The sequence below is a fragment of the Muntiacus reevesi genome, chromosome 1 (genome assembly GCF_963930625.1).
Source record: "Muntiacus reevesi chromosome 1, mMunRee1.1, whole genome shotgun sequence".
Taxonomy (NCBI): domain Eukaryota; kingdom Metazoa; phylum Chordata; class Mammalia; order Artiodactyla; family Cervidae; genus Muntiacus; species Muntiacus reevesi.
Genome location: NC_089249.1, coordinates 17,122,464 through 17,143,850, shown reverse-complemented (window position 1 = coordinate 17,143,850; position 21,387 = coordinate 17,122,464). Strand labels below are relative to the sequence as shown.

The 21,387-nt window shown below is 46.8% G+C and overlaps 2 protein-coding genes across 3 annotated transcripts in view; one reads left to right on the top strand and one right to left on the bottom strand.

Annotated features, from left to right (window-relative positions):
- Positions 1 to 8,478, bottom strand: part of TIMP3 (TIMP metallopeptidase inhibitor 3) — a 58,598-nt gene extending 50,120 nt beyond the window's left edge. Inside the window, exon 1 of the mRNA XM_065938538.1 lies at positions 8,023 to 8,478. Within this exon, the coding sequence (XP_065794610.1) occupies positions 8,023 to 8,143 (121 nt within the window). The 5' untranslated portion in view covers positions 8,144 to 8,478. The remainder of the gene's footprint in view (positions 1 to 8,022) is intronic.
- Positions 1 to 21,387, top strand: part of SYN3 (synapsin III) — a 422,732-nt gene that overhangs the window by 164,523 nt on the left and 236,822 nt on the right. The gene's annotated exons all lie outside the window — the stretch shown is intronic.

Below are 21,387 nucleotides of genomic sequence, written 5' to 3'. Positions count from 1 at the left end.
AGAGGAATCAAATTGCCAACATCTGTTGGATCATCAAAAAAGCAAGAGAGTTCCAGAAAAATATCTACCTCTGCTTTATTGACTATGCCAAAGCCTTTGACTGTGTGAATCACAACAAACTGTGGGAAATTCTTCAAGAGATGAGAATTCCAGACCACCCTACCTGCCTCCTGAGAAATCTGTATGCAGGTCAAGAGGCAACAGTTAGAACTGGACATGGAACAACAGACTGGTTCCAAATAGGAAAAGGAGTACATCAAGGCTGTATATTGTCACCCTGCTTATTTAACTTATATGCAGAGTACATCATGAGAAACGCTGGACTGGATGAAGCACAAGCTGGAATCAAGGTTGCTGGGAGAAATATCAATAACCTCAGATATGCAGATGACACCACCCTTATGGCAGAAACTGAAGAGGAACTAAAGAGCCTCTTGAGGTGAAAGTGAAAGAGGAGAGTGAAAAAGTTGGCTTAAAACTCAACATTCAAAAAACTAAGATCATGACGTCCGGTCCCATCACTTCATGGCAAATAGATGAGGAGACAACAGAAACAAAATAAAAGACAGACTTTCTTTTCTGGGGCTTCAAAATCACTGCATTTGGTGACTGCAGCCATGAAGTTAAAAGACACTTGCTCTTGGAAGAAAAGCTATGACCAACCTAGACAGCATATTAAAAAGCAGAGACATTACTTTTGTCGACAAAGGTCCATCTAGTCAAAGCTATGGTTTTTCCAGTAGTCATGTATGGATGTGAGAGTTGGACTATAAAGAAAGCTGAGCACTGAAGAACTGATGCTTTTCAACTGTGGTGTTGGAGAAGACTCTTGAGAGTCCCTTGGACTACACCGAGATCCAGCCATTCAATCCTAAAGGAAATCAGTTCTTCCAATGAATATTCAGGACTGATACTGAAGCTCCAATACTTTGACCACCTGATGTGAAGAACTGACTCATTGGAAAAAACCCTGATGGTGGGAAAGATTGAAGGCAGGAGAAGAAGGGGATGACAGGGGATGAGATGGTTGGATGACATCACCAACTCAGTGGAGTTTGAGCAAGCTCCAGGAGTTGGTGATGGACAGGGAGGCCTAGTGTGCTGCAGTCCATGGGGTCGCAAAGAGTCAGACATGACTGAGTGACTGAACTGAACTGAAGCAAATGTAGCTTCCAGTTCATCTGTTTCTTCATGGTGTGATCTCAGGTGAATGATTTCACTCCTCTGGCTTCAGATCACTTACCAGGTAGCTGGGATGGGCAGTCTCCAGCTAGTAGGGTGACTGATATGCAAAAAAGTAGTTTTTTTCTTTGGGATGGTGATGGAGTACCATGTCCAGAAGGTGGGATTGGACTTAATAAGTAATGCAATAGCTGGTGCCTCCCCTCTTTGGAGGGTTAGATGTGTCTCTCTGGATAGTATACAGCCCTTAGGTCTGCCCAAGAATAAGCCCCTCTAGGAATTTCCCAAGCAGCTCCAAAGAATTGTTTTTTTCTAAAGATGATGTTTTTTGACATGGTTAAAATTTGGGCAAGGTTTGATGATCCTGCAGTAATGCCAAGAAGTGGGCAGGGAAAAGGCACCAAGCGAGATCCAGAGAATGAGACAGTAAGAAGGGGTGCTCAAAATCGAGGGAGGACAGTGGGCAGAGGGAGAGTGTTCCCAGAGAGAGGATGGGGACAGAAGCAGCTGGAGAAGCCAGTGACATTGACAAGGTGGGCAGAGGCCAGGTGGGCTATTGCTGAAGCCATTTTATGACACTTTATCCCAAGAGTGCTGAAAGGTTTTAATCAGAACAGTTGAAATTCTCTTAAACCAGCCATTCTAGTTGCCATCAAAGTGAGACTCTAGCCTGATCTTTCTTGGCCAGGACCCACTCTGCTCCTCTTCACTGTCCCTCTCCCGCCTATGGCCACCCCACCACTCACATCCAAGCACCATCTAGATTCAATGAGGAGAAGGGAGACACAGGGCTGAGTCCTCTTGCTGCCACCATAAGCCTGGCCATGCCCAGCCAAAAAGGGCACATCTTTGGGTCAGCAATAAGACCCTGTCTTTAAAACACAAGTGTTTAACACATGAACCTGGGTTCATATCAAACCCTGGAGTCAAGCATCTTAGTGTACTGAAAGGCCCATTGCTTCTTATTAAAGCAAAAAATAAAACCATCCGCAGTTGAATTAATCTAAGATGGCAACAAGTCAAAGGCCATTTGGCACGTAGCACTGTTGGCAAGTAGCGCCATTCTCCCTACAAAAATACTTCTATCAACTTGGTCTAAGTACCCTTAATTTTACCCCCTTTCAAAAGGATAAAAGAATAAGCAAAAAAGGAAAAAAACTCAGGAAGTCAATAAAAGTCATAAATTGTTTTCCTGTTTGAGAGAAGTGTAGAAATGTCTCTAGCATGGGGCTAATGGTCTCTCCATCTCTGCATGTTGCATATATGAAAACAGTGGTTTCCCACAGCCACTCTGGAGGGTAAATTGTCAGGAACTGTTCAAATGTAAAGTGCACATACTTTATGTCTGAGAATTCCAAATTGTATATTTGCCATAGGGAGTATCCATGCATATGAACAAGAGAATCGTACAACGAATACTTGTCATAGTGCTCTTTGAAACCATGAAAAGCTGTTAGAAACCTAAAATACCTAATAGAGGAATGGATAAACAAATATATACCTATACCTATAAGACACAGGTTCCATCCCTGGGTGAGGAAGATCCCCTGGAAGAGGGCATGGCAACCCTCTCCAGTATTCTTGCCTGGAGAATCCCGTGGACAGAGGAGCCTGGTGGGCTACAGTCCATGGGGTCACAAAGAGTCAGACACGACTGAAGCAACTTGGCACTGGTACTGGCATAAGGCTATTATATTATTAGAGTAATAAAATAGTATATAATAATATGTATCATATAATATTGCATGTATTGTAATATATAGATAGTAGTTGACTATATTTTAGAGCTAGGCTGTAAGGGTTTAAATATGGGCTCTGTAACAATCTTGAACAAGTTACCTAATTTTTCTAAGCCTCACTTTCCTCATCTGTAAATTGGAGACAGCAGTAGCACACCTGCCTCATAGAACTTTTGAGAGAATTAAGTTAAACTGAGCTGATGCATGTTAATTATTTAGAATGGTGTTTGGTGCACAGTAATCATTCCATAGTTAGTTTTTATAATTTATAACCCTCTGGAATTCTGCACATTAAAGGAAATGAAGTATATATGTGTGCATATTAACTGAGAACAACCTCTAACATGTTGCTAATTGAAAAGAAGTTGAATGCTGTATTGGTATTCCACTATTTATGGTATTTTGCCATTCATGTTTCCAAGGGGAAAGGCTACTGTAAATTTTCTATGAGTATTATGTATGTAAATGCATAGGGAAGGGACTAGAATTAGAGGAAGTGATTGAAAAGGACTTCCCCCTTACCTGACTTTAGATAGATGGATAGATATGGCTGGATGGGTAGATATGGATGGATAGACGGATGGATAGATGGATGGATACAGTTGAACACACAGGTACATATACATAAGGACATGGTAGAATGTATCCAACTACCCTTGTAATTTTAGAAATGTGGATAAAAATTAAAAGGCCAAGGACGTACAGATTATTATTCCTCTTTTATAAATGAGGAAACTAAGTCTTAAAGATGACTCATAGCATGCTTAAGTGCATACAGCCAACAAGCCCCACAGGAAGGATGTAAGCCCAGCCCTGCCCTGCCCATGCCACGGCTTGCTACCACCCCACACTGCCCCTCCAGGCCACCCAGGAGTTGACTATGACAAAGACTAGAAGAAGGGGCCTCCTTGTCCATACTGACCAGAATGATAAAAGCTAAATGAAATGGAGAATTGTGTTGTTGTTTTTGTTTTTAATTAATGAACCTGTTGGAATGTGCCATTCAGCAGTGGAGCTGAATGGTTCCTGCTGTTCCTGCAAAACAAACAAAAGTCCCTCCACCCAAGCCACTTCTGTGGCCACTTTTCTAGTCTTATCTATCCAGGATTGTGAAAGGGACACAGACATGTGGGAGGGCCACCTTCTCCAGCCAGCCTGGGACCCAGCCCCCGACTCGCTCTGGTTTCTTCCATCATGCTGGCAGGCTGCATAGACAGGGCACATCACCCTGGGAAGCCCTCACTCATCAGCCCGCCCTCAGAAGGGTAAGAGTATCTCAGGCCAAGCTTCAGCGAGACAAACCGAGTCTTTTTTTTTACTTTGACTTGGTAGTTTTGAGGGTCTCTTCTTGTTCTAACAGCCAAAGAATATTAGAATGTTTTCTTTATTTTTCTCTATTGATAACCTGATATAATGAGGATGACAGTAATTAGTTCTTACTCTCCTATGATGATGTTTAATTATAACCTCTGGCCATTTCAGCTGTCTTCATATTTCTGAGGAAAACTCCCCAAATCGATAAGTAAGGCATACTTCAAATGTTAACTGTCCATTCCACAGGACGGGAAGGGTTGTCTGCCTTACAGTAGCAAGGGTAAATGGAAGTTGAAAAGTTTTGGAAGAATGGCATAATTCAGAATGGTTTTGCCCTTACCATATAGTAGCTGGGTGAGCTTGAGCAAGCACAATTTATCTCAGACCCAGCGTTTTCCACCTGAAGAAAAATAGCTGTAATACCCGCTGTTAAGGATACTGAGTGGATAAAAGACACGGGATCCACGAAGAGCCCGCACCCAGTGGAAGTCTGAGAGATGTCCCCTCCTCCCTAAGATAAGCAGCTCTCCTTTTTCCTGAGTTGCTAAGATGTCCGCAGCCTGGGTCCACTCCCCACGTGACTGGTTCTTTTCCAAAGCTGGATCCTTTTTATTTTCCTTAAGTCACCAAGCCCAGTGTAAAGTGTAATTTTGTGTTTGTAAGTGAGAGAGGATAGATCGGGCTTCCTTGAAAATGGCTTCTTCGGTAAAACCACAACCTCAGATCTGATACCGAAAGAATCTGCTGGCACTGGTCCCTGTCAAAACAATCTGGAGACGTCCAGAGACCGTCCTCCAGAGCTGGCAGCGGGCCCCCCAGCTGAGCCTCCCTCTCGAATTCCCCACAGGCTCAAGGAGCAGGCTCCCAGCACTCCATCGCACAGCCCCATTCTTCTGTGCAAAGGAGGGGTTGGCATTCTGAAGTCAAATTCTCTCCCTACTGCTCCCACCCCTGCAGAAACCACACACGTGCACGCGGGCACCAGCACACATGCCCCACTGCCCACCCCTTCCTGAGCCGGACAGGGCTGTGGCGCAGAAAGCAGGCCAAGGCTGCCTCTTTCATTCCTAGTCCTCCCCTCTCCCCTCCTCCAGAGTCAAGGTTTTGTCAGGAGTTTCAGGGGCAGTGACCGGTGGGGAGGGGCCATGGACATCGTGGGTGCTGCCAATTCTTTTTCTCTCCACCACAGTGTGTCTTATAAGCTGGGATGTAGTTTATTCTTCTAAACACTTCACTGGGGTGTAGGGCCTGGAGTTGCCATAGAAACCCCTTTTAACTCCTCGTCATCCAGAAGGCAGCGCCAATCCCCAGGGCTTTGAGGGGTAAAGGCAGGAAGAGACACTTGTGGATGAGGAGGAAGGAGATGGAAGGCCATGGGGGGATTCCTTAGAGGGGCGCTTCACCCAGCAATGTGGCACCCAGCCAGCAAAGAGCCAGGAAGGTTCTGGAAGAGGAAGCTAGTGGGCTGGTGTGAGCATCTTTTAAGGACTACAATATTGACTGGTAGGGTCAGAGGGGTCAAGCGGAATGGGAGCGTCTACACATTTCCTTCAGGAAGAGAATAGGCAGGCATCAGTCCAGACCGGGAACGAGAGGAGGAGCTGTGAGCTAGGAGTACTGGGAGCCACCTACTGGACGCCGGCAGGGTGCTGTAAGGCAGTGGAGGTCAACAAGCCAGCAGCCCGCATCCACACCTCCCATTTTTAAAAGCATTATCTCATCCCTGCCACTAGTGCAGTGCACCAACCAAGGCAGCACAGCTTTGGATCCGGGCCAGCAGTGCCGAGGTCTTTTTGTTTCTTTTTTATTTTTGCTACCACAATGTTCTCGCCTTTCGGTATTTCCTGGTAGCTTCGCTTTTCTCTGGGCAGTCAATTGAGGAGGGGGCCGTGGGAAGATTTCTCACTAAAACCCAGAGAAATTACAAGAAACTTTCTGTGTCAGTCCCAGACACATGGCAGGACACCTAAGCAGTGGTCCGGCGGGGCCACCATCGGAAGCGGTCTCCTTGCTCCTGTTTCCACTGTCCCCTGGCGAACTTCCAGGGTGGAAACCTAAAAGCCAAGAGCAAGGGGAAGGCATGAGGTCTCCCTCTCCACACACATCAGAAATCTAAGTGAACACTCCCAGACCATTGTCAGGTAGAGGATGACGCCCTGACTCCACCTGACGCCTGGACCCAAGGACTCGCTCTTCACTGAGAGGACCAGAGCCGCCGCCACCAGCAGCAGCAGCTCCCAGCATCACTTGAGGATGACACCCACAGGGTGAGGAGGAACAGGCCAGGCGGAATTTGGGTGGGGGCGGTCAAAGGAGGAGAAAGAAAACCTTGCAGACCTCTGACAGCCCTGAAGAATCCTTCCCAGCAATCCCCAAACCCAGGGGCCAGTCAGGTTCCTCCAGGAGCAGCAAAGGGGCATAGCAAGGACCCCAGGAAACCACTAATGTGGGTGACCCTAGGTCACACAAACACTCACGCCTGCCAGCCAGACTGACCCAGTCACCACAGCCACCTCCCTCCCATCTCCCAGGCTTGCCAGGCCCACCAGCAGCACCCCTCCCGACCTCAGCCGCCTCTCCTGCCAGTTCCTGCCTTCCCCTCCCCTTCCCCTTGCCTGCAGCACACTTGTGGAGGCCCTCACCCAGGACCCAGTGGAAAATTTCTTTTCCTCTTTATGACTGTGCTTAAAACACACACGCTCCATTCTTCACCTCTGAATTGATACAGGCGGAGGGTGACTAGACTGTGTTGTACCCCACCCCCAGCCCACGTTTACACACACACACACACACACACACACACAGCAAGGGCCACTAGACTTGCATGCTTTATGAGCTGGAAAGGAGAGGAGAGATGTTTTCCAGCTGCTACTCCCCTTCTGGCCATCCAAGCACAAGTGTCCTGAACACTCTGAAACAAGTTCTCCCAGGACTCTCAAGGCCCTTGTCTCTAATCAAGAGACTAAGTCTGATTTGGAATAGTCACCATGATGTGACCCTGGACATCTTTGTTCTTTTGGTACAAATCTGTTTTCCACTGCCCTGTCTCCCCCACCCCGCACACATTCAAGGAAAAAAAAAAAAACCTTCCTGTGAATTCTCACAGCTATGTGATAAGTGATCCCTCACACACGCCACCTTCTGCTTGCTATCAACACTCTCAAATACAGTTCCTTCGGGGAGGGTCAACCCCACAGATTCCTTCTCATTTTCTCCCTCAAATTCACCCAAACTTGGCAGTCCAAGAAGCTCAGTTCGCACTTGCCTAGGGAGTGTGAGGCTGAGTTGGGTCTCAGTGAAAAGAATGAACATCCATGGGGAGATGGTGAAAACTCAGAAAACTTCAAGTTTCTCCTGCAACTTTCTCTGCACATGACTAGCAACTTTCTTTCCTTTTCATTTTTTTTTAAACTATTCATCATCCCAGCACTTTAGTTGGCATTCCAAGTTTTAGAAATGCTCTCCCCACCTTTCTTCCCCAGACAGTTCTCCCGTGATAGTGAAAAGGGGAATTTTCCAGATGTCGGAAAGACCAGTAAGGACCTCACGCCCTAAAAGAGCATGGCTGCAGAGAGTTCACTCGGCCTCGGTCGGTTTCTCTGCATCTATCCACCTCAGTCCTGCTGAAGCATACCCCAGTATCTACTTCCACGACCTCCCCCCAGGCCCAGGCAGTGGAAGGGAGAGGGGGTTGGCGAGGCCACCCGCAGCAGCGCCGGAGTCCCGGCTGCAGCGCGCTAGCGAGCGGTCACCGCGGGGGCTCCGGCAGGGACTCTGGAGCGCTTACCGATGTCAGAGTTGCAGAACGCGTCCTGGGGGTGGCTGGGCGAGCATGTGCACGCCTCCGCGCCCCAGTCCCCCAGGCTCCAGCTGCCCAGGAGCACGACGAGCCCGAGCCAGGGAGTCATCGCCGCCGCCGTTGCTGGGGCTGCTGCTCGCGCCTCCAAAGTTGCCTTGCGCGCCACCGGCCGGGTCGCTGCAGCCTGCGCTCGCCCGCCCGCCTGTGGGGGGCAACTTTGGCTTGGAGCGCGCCGCCCTCCGAGTGCCCGGCGGGACGGGATGGGGTGCGACGGAGCTGCCTCGGCGCTGGCGCAGGACTGGGCGGGTGGGCAGTCTCTCCGGGCGGAGGAGCAGGAGCTGGAGGGAGCAGAAGGAGGAGAAGCTGTCCGAGCGCCCGCCCGCTGCCCGCTCTGCGCAGCAGCCCCGCGGCCGAGTGATATAGCGCGGGTCCCCCAGGGCACCCCCTCTCGAGCGCGCGGGGCCCGCCGACTCCGACCAATAGCAGAGCCGCATTACCTCATCGGCTCTCCAAAAAGGGGGCGGGGCCGGGGGCGCGGGGCGACGGGGCGGGGCCGCCCGTCCCGTTCCGGTCCTTTTAGGGAATAATGCAGCTGTGGGCACGCGAGTGGGTGGGCTGGACGCGCCCCTGGTACGCACTGGCGCAGGGGCCCTCGGAGCGGCGCCCCTTGCCCTTCTCGCCTGCAACCCCGCCATACGCTCACCCCGCCCTCTGGGCGCCTCTGACCCAAGCCCAAATCAACTACCGCCCACTCCAGCACCAACCCCTTGGCAGGTCAGAGGTGGCCTTGCCTTGGGGACCTTGACTGTGCCTGGTGGAAAGGATATGTAAGGTTAACTGTGCCTTCTCTGGAGAGAGTAGGGTCAGAGGGGAAAGAACCAGGTTGTTGACATATTCCCAATCCCTCCGCTCCAGACTTTCCTGCTCAGTAGGAAGTCGTTTGCCTTTTGGAACTGGCTGGAATGAAAGGTTGTTTCCCGGGCTCAGCCGGAGTAAATCGTGAGGCCATTCAACAGACATCGTTCTGGATTCTGGGATGAGCAAAACGAACTCTGCTCCCATGGAACTTGTAGGCAATACATCAGAAGATACATGAGTACATAGGGTGCTTTGCTAAGGTAATAGTGCCCTGAATGATGAATGATGGGTTAGAAATACTGCGGAGGGCGCTGCTGTCTACGGGATAATAAGCAAAATGGCTGAGAAGGTGACAGCCTGGCTGTGAACAAGAAGCCTCAGCCCTCTGGCAACTGGGAGGAGATAACAGCAAGTGCAAAGTCCCTAGGCTTACTTGAAAAACAGTAAGGGCAAGAGGAAATGGTAACCCCACCTAGGGCAGACAGGTCTCCATCCTTCAGCGAGGAATTAGGGGTGAACTGATCCCAACCTGTAATGAAACTAGATCCTGGAGAGCTATCCAGGATTCAAGAATATGAGCAATAATGGATAACTGCTAAAAACTAATACTATGACTATTTTTCTTATTCAGTAACCTCTTGAGTCTGCCTTATATTAATATTTTCCATACCTCACCTCATTACATCTCACAATGATCCTTTTAGATAGGAAAAACACAAAGTGTTATTCACATTTTCCAGATGAGGAAACTGTTGCAGAAAGGTGCCATTACTTGGCAACCAGCCAGGAACTGAAATCTCTGATTCCTGCCTTAAGAGAGGTGTTTATTTTCTTGGGCTTTTTAGTGGCAGTTAGCTTTAAGTGCAAGTGTCCTTTTTGCAGCTGGAATCTTCTTTCTATTCTTGCATCTTCCTCACTTTCTCTCCCAACTCATCCCGTTTGGAAAGAGACTAAAATGATTTGGTAATAAAAATGGTAAAGGTTTGGAACAAAACAAGGATGAGAAGTTCTGCTCTGAAGTGCAAGTTCATCCTCTTTCTCAGAAATTCCTCTGTTTACACCTCAGAGAAGTGACACCAAAATGGCAGGAGCAGAAAGCTTCATTGGAAATGATATTTCCAAGAACATTTTTAAAGCTCCCCTTTCCCCTTTAAAAATTTAGCAGTAAGGAGAGGAATCTAGTTTCCACATTTTTCTGTCTTGTTTCCTTCCCAACTTTTAAGACCCTTCCCATCCTTTGACTGTAGCCCCATCCAGAGAGAGCTTTCCTTCTCTCAGTGTTTACTTAGGATTTTGCTCCTTGTTCCATGAACTGTAGTTGTACTGTTTCCCCAACCACACTAGAAGAAACACTTTGAAGCCCAAGATATTTGAGCAGGCTACTTTTTATTCTTCAGGGTACAAATTAGGGTCCCAGGGGACACGGGTATGGGTGTGGCCAGCAACCCATTGAGTCTTGAGCTGTGGACACTTTGGAGGCCACTCCAAGGATCCAGGTTGAATGAGGGCATACTTGGTAGGATTTGAGAGTTTCATTTATCCCTATATTGTGCCAGTCATGTGGAAGGTTTTATAGGCCTCTCCAGACCAAATCCACTTTGGATAAGCATATTACATGTTGAAGCGTTCTCTTCACTCTCTCTCTCTTTTCTTTCTCATTTTAAGGTTTTGTCCAAATTACCAGTAGTTTCTCCAAGGGAAGGCTTTCCTAGAAAATGAGTGTCAGAGAAATAACTTTTGCTGAACTTCAAGCAGCAGGTTCCTTATAGAAAACATCTGAAGCATATGACTTTATGGCAGTTACTTAGTTATGTAAGTGTAAGAGTAATCTGATTGTTTTTCTAGCTGAAAGGTAGCAAAATTGCCCTTTGGTTTATTTCCTCACTCCCTATGCTAAACGGAGTCAGTATGTTTGGAGTTCAGCTTCTGTTTCAGTTGGAAAGTTCTCCCTAATATCTAACCCAAGGGGAATATCTTCTGTCCATCCATCCTCAGTCCTCACCTTGAGCAAGAGAAAAAGCAAGCTTCATGAATCATTATAGAGAGGAGCACTACTGCCTCTGGGTCAGGATAGCAAGCAGACCTCATAGCCATCAATCCAGATGTCATTGTGTCCATGGACCTAATAATATGTAAGAATTGCTTTCTCAAGTCCACTTTAGAAGCTAGATGGCGGGGGCCTGGAGCTAATGGCAAGTAAGAATGAGAATACCGGCTCCCCACTTTATCTTGACAGCTAAGGACACTGATAGATTTATAAACCCCAGAAGAACTGAAGAAGTTTCTAAATCTGAGTGGTCCACTCCCTCTTCATATCAAGTTCCAAGATCTAGGAAGTCTCTCAGACGTTTTGAGGACCTGAAACATGACCTGAGAGTCTGCCCATCCTCATTTTACAGGAAAATAAGGTTCAGACAGGTAAAGAAATTTGCCCAAAAGTCTCATGGTTAGCTCGTGGTAGAGCCGAGATTGTGGCTGCCCAATTCCTTACTGGGGCTCTCTTCCACACACTCGTGGCCCCAGTCCCCCAAGCTGCAGTGCATGATCTAACATTTAGACTCTTATACAGCCACTCGCAGTCCTGAATCTGCATTTCAAGTCTATAGATGAGTTTCAGAGTCCCTTTGTACAGTACCCAACAGGTAGAGAACTCCACTGCAGTGACTAAATAGTTCTGTTATGTTAATAATCACCTCTGAGCCAATCATAACAAATGCAGCTCTGTACTCCTCAGAGATTTATCTCTTGTGTGTTTATTTTTCCCTTTCTAAATTATCTACTATCTTTTGAAAGCATTTCAAGTATATTGCTGCAAAGTGACACATGAAAATTTTCTTTCTGGGGGACAAAAACAGGCTGGGATGAAAAGCAAAAGCAAAAGATGTGAGATTTGTTCCAAAGGTTGCTGCAGAAACAGTTGTTGAGGCAAGTCACCTCACCTGTCTAGACTCAGTTTTCTTGTTCATTGGAGGAAGGTTGTAACTCAGCGATCTCCAAGATCCCCCCTGGCTGAAAAGTCTCAGGATCCATGGAAAAGTCTCAAGGACAAGGTGAATGTCTCCAAAGGGAAAATAGATCTTGCCATTAAACAAGTTTGAGAAAAATTAAATGTGACTAAGACTAAAGCATGTCCATCAATTTCTCAATCAACACCGAGTTCCTATTCTGTTTTCTGCTCCCTCCTCCAAGACTCAGGCTGAAACCAAAGATTTTGATGGTGAAGGCATAGAAGTGATGGAGGGTCTTATTCCTGATAGAGCCCCATTGTAATTACTTGTTTCTCTGTCTTTTTGCCTCTTGCATCATAAGCACTGAAAGATCAAGAAATAAGCCTTTTGTTATCTCCATACCTTATTTCTGAAATTCACTGAATTCCTGTACTGCCTTCAGATCACAGTTTAAATGTCACCTCCTCTAGAAAGCCTTCTCTGATTCCCATCCCGTCTTTGTCAACCCCCTCCCATGTTATCCTGTGCTGCTTTCTTTCACTCTACTTGTCTGACTGTAATGTGATTGTTTACCTTCCTGGATTGTAAGTTCCTTGAGGACAGTGTTCGTAGTAAAGACAGACTTGGTAACAAAGACGTCCATAAGATTAGCTGAATTGGCCCCATCAGGCAGTACTGAGATAGGCAGGTGGGTGGCTCCTTGGAGAGCTCACAGGGCTCTATCCCTTTGACCAGTGCTAGGGGGCGCTGTAAGCCAGAGAACACCCATTCACTCAGCCTGAAGCCTCAGCCGGTCTCACTGAGAAGGCGGGAAAGGCACAGTTCCACACTAGTCAGTGGGGTGTGGGTGCCTTTGAGTGGGTGAAGCTAACCCCTCCCGTCTGCAGTGGCCACAGAGCTCTCAGTCAGCATCCCGTCTGGGTCCGCAGCTGCCCAGCTTCTCCACCCCCAGGCTGGCCACATGTCAACCCAAGGGGAGCCGTGCTCTCAGGAAGCTACATACTTGTGAATCATGGCTTTGGGGGGTATTGGGGAGACCTGGGAATAAAACAGAGGATTCCATGGTCCTTCTCTTCCAGGGCAGGGCTGGTCTCTGAAAACTGAAATTGGAGAAGGTCCTAAGACGTGTCATCTCTGTGGCCGAGTCGGGAAACACCTCTCCTCTTTCCTGCCCCTTCTCCTCCAGACCCCAGCCGCCGCGGCTTCCCCCAAACCCACAATCCATCTGAAAGTCATTGCATTCAAAATATTCTCTTCCGAGCAACAGACAGCCCTGGTCCACCCTGCACCGTGAGCCCTGCCGGGACCCTCAGCAGGGCTGCCACCTGGCACTGTGGGATTACGGACCTAAGGTGGCGGGCACTTCAGGTTCTGTCTGTGTCTGGCACCAGCAGGGAGTGAACACCTTGCCTTGCTTCCATCTGGAGCCAATTTCACAGCAGTAAAATTGCAGGGCGGCTCTTCCCCCAACTCTCCCCCATCCCTGCCAGGGAGCGAAGACGCCCTAGTGTGAGTCTCTGGCTGAATTCACCTGAATCCTGGGGTGTCGGCATTTCTTTTTGCAGGGAGCTATTCCCAGAGATTTTAAACCAGAAAACACATATGCATAGTGGAGACATTTTGTGTTCCTTTTTACTGGGGTAGTGGGAGATGGGAACAGAGCTAAGGTAACAGCACTTGATCTTTTTTGTTTTTAAGTGACTGTGTACTCAGTTGGTTGACTGTTTCTGTGAAGGGTAATATGAAGTGGAAGCAGAACTTCTCCTCCTTGACCCTGTCTTAATGTCTTCCTTATGCCCATGGAGTCCGTGTGTTTTTCCTTTAAAAATGAGCAGCTCCTTTGTGGTTTCTTTGAAGGTTGCGTGCTCAGCTTTGCACGGAAGACGCACATGAGTCTCTGCCTGCCGCTCTGTGGCTTGGGAGGGAATGGGGTGGTCAGACAGATACAGGATTGTTCTGCTGTCAGACTGGGCTAGAGATCCCATTTTTGCCAAGGTGCTTGAGCCCTTTTTGGTGGAACCTGCTGGAAATGAAATTGACTTGTCCTATGCAATGGGGACGCCATTAAACACATTCTTCCTCAAACTCGACTGCTGAGACTCCACTCTCTCTGGGTTTTTGCTTTCTGCTTCTCCAACTGTACCTTCTCTGTCTTCTTTGCAGACTCTTCAGGCTCTTTCTGTCACTAAAATATAGGTGTTTCCCAATTTTGTCCAAGGATCCCTTTCATCCCTTCCCTTCCCTCCTAGTTTCCACACTCCCCCTGGTTAATCCCACTGTCTCCCCTGGACCCACCTCCCACTCCGGTCTGTCCGCTGCTATAAGCAGCAGTATCCCTCTGAGCTCTGGTCTAGACCCAGTTTCCCCTGGACAGTTGCACTTGGAGGTCCCATGGGCTCCTCAGACTCCTAAGGGCCCAAACTCACTGTCTTCCTTTCAGTCCTCTCTGGGTGACCCATCCCTGCCAGTGGCACCATCACTCACCAAATCCTGTAGATTCTCACTCCACACATCTCTTCTAACCTTCACTTCCTCCGTCTTTCCACCCTGTCTGCCTTGGATCAGGCCCCCATAGTCTTTCCTGACAGTTTCAATTGTCACATAATTATTCACTCTGTCCAGAGTCTTTTTCTATCAAATTCAGCTTTTGGACTGCTTCTCATGTTAAGTTTTTCAAATATAAATCTGAAGTCATGCTGTCTTTGGCTTTAAATGATTCACTTGTTCTCCATGGCTTTCTGAACAAAGTCTTAAGCTCCCAAGAAAGGCGTACAAGGCTCCATGTGCTCTGGCTCATCCTGGGGCCCCCAGAGGAGCACCATTCGAGCAGATTACATTTTGACTGCTATCCCTGCAGTTACACAGCAGCGTTTCCTGTCCTATGTCCCCGATCAACCCATGCTTCCAACCTATGTCCCCATTCAACCCATGCTTCCAGCCTATGTCTCCATTCAACCCATGCTTCCAGCCTATGTCTCCATTCAACCCATGCTTCCAGCCTATGTCCCCATTCAACCCATGCTTCCAACCTATGTCCCCATTCAACCCATGCTTCCAACCTATGTCCCCATTCAACCCATGCTTCCAACCTATGTCCCCATTCAACCCATGCTTCCAACCTATGTCCCCATTCAACCCATGCTTCCAACCTATGTCCCCATTCAACCCATGCTTCCAACCTATGTCTCCATTCAACCCATGCTTCCAACCTATGTCTCCATTCAACCCATGCTTCCAGCCTATGTCCCCATTCAACCCATGCTTCCAACCTATGTCCCCATTCAACCCATGCTTCCAACCTATGTCCCCATTCAACCCATGCTTCCAACCTATGTCCCCATTCAACCCATGCTTCCAACCTATGTCCCCATTCAACCCATGCTTCCAACCTATGTCCCCATTCAACCCATGCTTCCAACCTATGTCCCCATTCAACCCATGCTTCCAACCTATGTCTCCATTCAACCCATGCTTCCAACCTATGTCCCCATTCAACCCATGCTTCCAGCCTATGTCCCCATTCAACCCATGCTTCCAACCTATGTCCCCATTCAACCCATGCTTCCAACCTATGTCTCCATTCAACCTATGCTTCCAGCCTATGTCTCCATTCAACCTATGCTTCCAATCTCTGTCCCCATTCTCATCTTCAGGACTTTTGTGTTCCAGCTCTTAGTTTCCTGCCTCTGAGGCTTGTTCACTCTGCACTCTGCCTGGAATCCACCTTCCACCCCTATGTTCCTGACCCTCCTGTGTCTCATCTGTCAGGATCTTTATTGTTCCGGATTCACCTTGAATTACCTCATGGATGTTGTTCCTGACCCTGTCTCTGCCTCAGCATATCTGACTGCTCCTCCGAGGCCTCTCCTTCTTCAGTCCCCTCCCGCTCACACAGAACCCCAGATTCCCGCTGGGTTCCTCCTGTACTCTTGTCCCTAGTGGTTGATAAGTCTTTCTCTCCCTTAGACAGCAAGCACATCCAGGCCCTTCCTCAGTCTCTAGCACAGCATCTGGACTTCATACTCATAGGCACTTTCCAAATCCTGAGAAAATAAACTAACCAATGAATAGCAGAGAAAATGGGGGGAAGGACGGTCAATGTATCAGCTTCACAAGTTCATCATAACAGGGGTTCTGGAATCCAGCTTCTTGAGTCCAGAAAGTCAACTAGATACAGCTCCAAGCTGATCAGTCCCGGGAACACTAGGGCGCATAGGAGACCAGCAACCCAAGCAAGCTACATTATCTTTGTTTCCTATGAGAGATATAATTGTCATGTAGGATAGGATATGTGTGTCAACATGACCCTCATATTTTTTCCTGATAACCATAGAGAGCTTCACAGGAAGCTGGTTTCTCATCAGAAAGCGTTGGAACACAGGGAATGAGGTCAGAAGGGTATTTCAGCTGAAATACTGTAGAATTCTCCTTCTCACTGAGAAATCCTTGGCCACGAGGGTGATGTGCCCACAGCTGCTGGCTAGAGTCCCTCTGCCTGTACAGTGACAAGGTCATACACATATTGCCAAGTTTGGCTCCTTTGGTCTTTCCATTTTTCTGCTCCAAACTTGCCACTCCTGGCTTCTTTTGCCTAGACTTTTTCTGTACTAAGAATATTATGATCCATTTGGTTTCTATATTTTTTATTGTAAGTCACCATCCTATAATGACCCTCAAATTAGCAATTTTAGGTTTTGGGTTTTGAATTCTCCTCTTGCTGTGTTTTGATTTAATGTGAAGCACTTGCATAGCATGTGGATTTATCGCTTCAGTGCTCAGAAGACAGACAGCCTTCTTGCCACTGCTCTACTGTGAAGCAGTCGCTGGCGGTCAGACACTGGCAGTCTCTGTTTGCCTCACAGCTTATGTGTCACAGTGTGATCATCAGCTCTTTGAAGGAAAGTATGCGGTTCTCACCTTCCTGCCCTCCTTCCTTCCAGTTTCCTTAGACACTTACTGGGTGTCCACTGGTATGCAACAAGCACACGAGGGATCCAAGTGAACAAGGCACAGACCACCCTCAAGGAGTTCCCAGTCTAGCAGGAGAGAAAGACGTGAAAACAATAGTGGGTGGCATGATCTGCAACAGGAGGGTCAGGTGTGCCCGGAGTTGGGCGACCCAACCAGGGAAAGGGGAGATGTTTGGAAACCCATATTAGAGTAAGACAGAGAACCGGAGGTGGGACAGAATTGTGGGTCATCAAATCCAACCCCTATGGAAAAAGGCCCAGAGATGTGGGCTTCTGTACGGTCACACAGGATTGCTGGCAAAGGCAAGGCAAGGAATCAGACCCCTTAGTATCTCATCATCTTCCCGTCACTCCAGATTTCTCTAATTCATGGCTGGGCACATAATAAATATGCCATAAATAATTATTTTCCTGTCCTGTAACGTTTATCAACCTTGGGATGATAAACTGGAAAGGTTTCTAAGACAAGAGAAAGGAAAGGGAACTTGCATTAATGGAATACCTGCTACATATAAGGCATTTTCAATACAGTGTTTCCTCCAAAACTCACAACCCTAAAGAATAGGTATTATTATCTCCATTTTATAACCAAGAAAACTGAGGCTCAAAAATTAAACTGCATGTCCAATTTCTTATAAGGAAGGGAGTGGCAGAACTATGATTCAGACCTAGAGGCCTCTTTTCACTCTTTTTGGAGACTGAAAAGTCACTGTATCCATAGGTTCATGGCCTGCGGGTGACTTCCTCTTCGTCTTTTGGGTTCCCATTGAGTACTCAGAGCTCTTGATCTTTGTGTGATAGAGCCAAGCAGGAGACATGGTACCTTTTGTAGGAGGGCCGTTGAGGGAGTGTTTATGCATCATCTCTTCTTTGACCTGGTTTGCAGGGCAGATGAGACAGGAGAAATCATAGAGCAGGGAGTATCTGGTGTAAGATCATGGCCTTCATGACTGAGTGATTGCTACTGAAAAATAACATTTGTATTACCAAAGAAGGGCCCAGAATCCAGAGGCAAGCTGATAAAATATTGGTCAGTATTTTTAAACAGCTAATGAATATGACTTCATTTCCTTCTGAAATTTTAAGCTTAAGATTGAGGCAGTATACCAGGTTTTTATCTCAGTTGTGTCATACACACAATAGCTGAGTGACCATAAGTAAATCAATAAACCCTCTTTCTTTACATGTAAAACCAGGGGTTTAGATTTTATGACCTCTCATAACTTTCCAATGGAATATTCTGGAAGGCAGACGGACGAGAAGGTTAGGGACCAAGGTTTGTAATGTCCATAAACCTGGGTTTTGATCTTTCTTGACTTTTTCACACTGTGACCTTGGATAAGTTCCTGAACCTCTCTGAGCCTCAGACCAGTTCAGTTCAGTTGCTCAGTGGTATCCGACTCTTTGCGACCCCATGGACTGCAGCACACCAAGCCTCCCTGTCCATCACCAACTCCCAGAGTTAACTCAAACTCATGTCCTCAGATATATAATGGTAAAACAGAGGAGCAACTCATAGGATCTTCATGAGGATCAAACGAGGTGCAGAGAATAAGGCTCTGGCACAGTGAGAACCTGTATGGACCAGGGTGTGGCCCTCCAGGTAGAGATGAATGAGATCCTTGTGGTTGAGTCGCCTGCTGTCTGATGATCTTTGTTTATTAATGAAGACCATGTTCCCCTGTCATATCCCCTTTGACCATGTCCATAATACCCAGAGAAGGGATGCGGGAAAGGAGGAAACAAAGAAAGCAATCCTTGATAGTAATAGCTAATTCCTATAGTGTGCCTATGAGATGCAGGGCATTCTTCTAGGCAGTTTTCGTATATTAATTCATACTCATCTTATAGTGAAAGCTGTGAGGTAGACGAGCTTATACTCACCATCCCTTTTTTCTTCAGGTATAGAAACAAAGCTACGGAGAGATTATGTGACTTCCTCAAGATCGCATGGGCAGGGTGCTGCAGTGCTTGGATTTGAATCCAGAGCAGCCTGGCCCGAGTCCGTACTCGTAACCACCCTGCCAGGGTGAAGGTGAGCATGCAGGAAATAGCAAGGATACAAGGAGCCAGCGCCCACTGTCTGTCACTGGGGGGGTCTTCCTTCCCAGAAGGCCTTGCACCCATCAATCCAGGTGTTTAGGAATCAGCTGTGGGCCCTGTCAGGAGGACACTTAATAGGCCAGAGAGAACATCAGCGGGCCCTACTGAAGAGCATACTCAGGGCTCGGTGGGATTTCTGCCTTGGGTTGAGCACAGAAGCGAGAATCAGAACAGTTACTGAAATTCTCTCTCTTCTATCTACTGAGTTTACCTCTAAACTTACATTTATTCCCTATAAAATGGGGACAAACATTTAATTCACAGAGGAGGTTTTAAGCATCAAAGTAATAAGTAACTAACACTGGCTGAGGATTTATTATGTGCCAAGTCCTGTTTTATATGTACTTTACAAGTATAAATGTATTTAATACTCAAAGCCCTAAGATGTAACAACTGTTATTATCATGCCCATTTTACAGAAAAGAAAGTTGAGGCATAAAGAGGTTCAGAAACGTGGTCAAGATCACACAGTTAATAAGTGGTAGAACCAGAATTGGAAGTTCACCATCATACTCTGTGCTGTTTACCACTGCCCTGCACTCCAGGGATGGGTTGAAAACATTTTGCAAACACTAAATGTCACTATTGTCTATTCTGTCATTTCCATGTCTTAAGTCTTTGTTCACGCTATTCCCTTGACCTGAAGTGTCTTTACTCCCCTTCTGGCTACCTTTTACTTGTATTGTGGGATGAAAAGTGAAGTTCCAGAGCCCTCCATGATGTGTTGGAGCTGCCTCACTCTGGTTTGTGAGTGAGAGCTGATAGTTACATTTTCTGGAATTTTGCCAGTCAGTTGTTAAACATAGGCATTATTAAAAATGCAATTGTATAAACTTACAATCAAACAAATTATATTAAAAATACAGTAATGAATATTTAAAGCCCATTACTTCCTCATTATTTTATTCTGTTATATACTCTCATCTATGCTCTTGAGGTTATTTCCAGCTATTGTGTCTGTATGACAAAAACAACCTTCCCAACTCTGCATTCAGTGACATCATACTGGTAATTTAAAATTGGCTATGATTGAAGAAGGTCCATTAGAGTAATTGCCAGATGCTACAAACCAGGCTTTTGGTCTTGAAGAGCTAGTTGCTAAGTATTTACCAGCACATCACTGCCGTTAATTAACTGTACTCTTAGACAAGTAACCTTTCTGTTAATTTTCTCATCAATAAGATGGAGACAGCATTAGTGCCTACTTCACAGAGTTGTGAAGAATAAACATGATACATGGGAAGGATTTAGCAGAACTCCTAGTACAGAGTCAGCCATGAATGAGTGGACATGGTCAATATTATTATTAAAGCAAGCTTATTATTATCATTAAGTCATCATCTTGTGCAAGTAGCCTTTCCTTCCATCCAAGCTGGGTCCCACCATCAGAGATTATCTATAACTTGATTTTCATCACAGTACACTGGGATTATCAGTTTCTGTGTCATTTCCCCTCTTTAAGAAGTAAGCTAGCTAACGAAGTCTGAGTTTTCTTTTCTGAACGCTTAGCCCAATGCCTGACGCACAGTAGGACCTCAACAAACTGTTTCGATTATTAGTGAGCAAAGTGTTTAGAAGCTTCTGAAAAACCAGAATTGGGGAACTTGAGGTTTCTCTAATCACATTACAAACTTTAAGAAATTCTTCTCCAAATTCAGGCACTGCTGGAATATTATGTTTGGGGTTCATGCCTTGGGAGTACCTTGTCATGTGGTCATTTTGGAATTTCAGGAACCAAAAGTCCCCTGTTTTGGTGCCCAGACAGACCTACCACACACTGAACTCTCTTATGACAAAGTTCTCAGTGTGGATAATATGCAGCCCCTGTGATGGTTTTAGTGTATCTAGGAAGAATATGACCAGTAACTTTCCAAACCACTTGAAGGTAGCTGGAACTGCCTCTGCCTCAAGTATTTAGAGAAAAAAGATCTTGATGTCACATCAACAAACTCTTAAAGAGATTGCACATACCTGGAGTGCTTTTCAAGGCCTAGGAGCCAGTGATTGCAGGCTGATTTCAGGCAGAAGGGAGGGGAGAGGCCAAAGGCATGTTGAAAAATCATTTTTTGTCTGTTGTTCCTTTGTATGAACTGGTTGCTGGCTTATGCAACACCCAGTAATTAAAATGGCTGGAATGCTTTGCATTTTTACAGCAACGTGAAGGCGGCTCAGAGGCCTGGAGCTGGAGCCAGCTGGAGGCCCAGTGATCCTACCCTGGCTGCCCCTTGGCCTGGCAGAGGTGGTTGGCATCTGCCTTAGGAGTAGCCCCCTTCCCCAGTCAGGTGCACCCAGGTGCATCCACCTCTAGCAGGAAGATGCACGTGGGCCACCCACCTTCTGGAAGCCTGTAATGGTGAGGGGTGCTGCTGAGAAAGGGTGAACTATGAGATAACTACCCTGTACCAGGTCCTGTGCTAGTAACGTTATGTATATTATCTGATTTCAAGAAAAAAGACTCAGACGACGTCACCCTT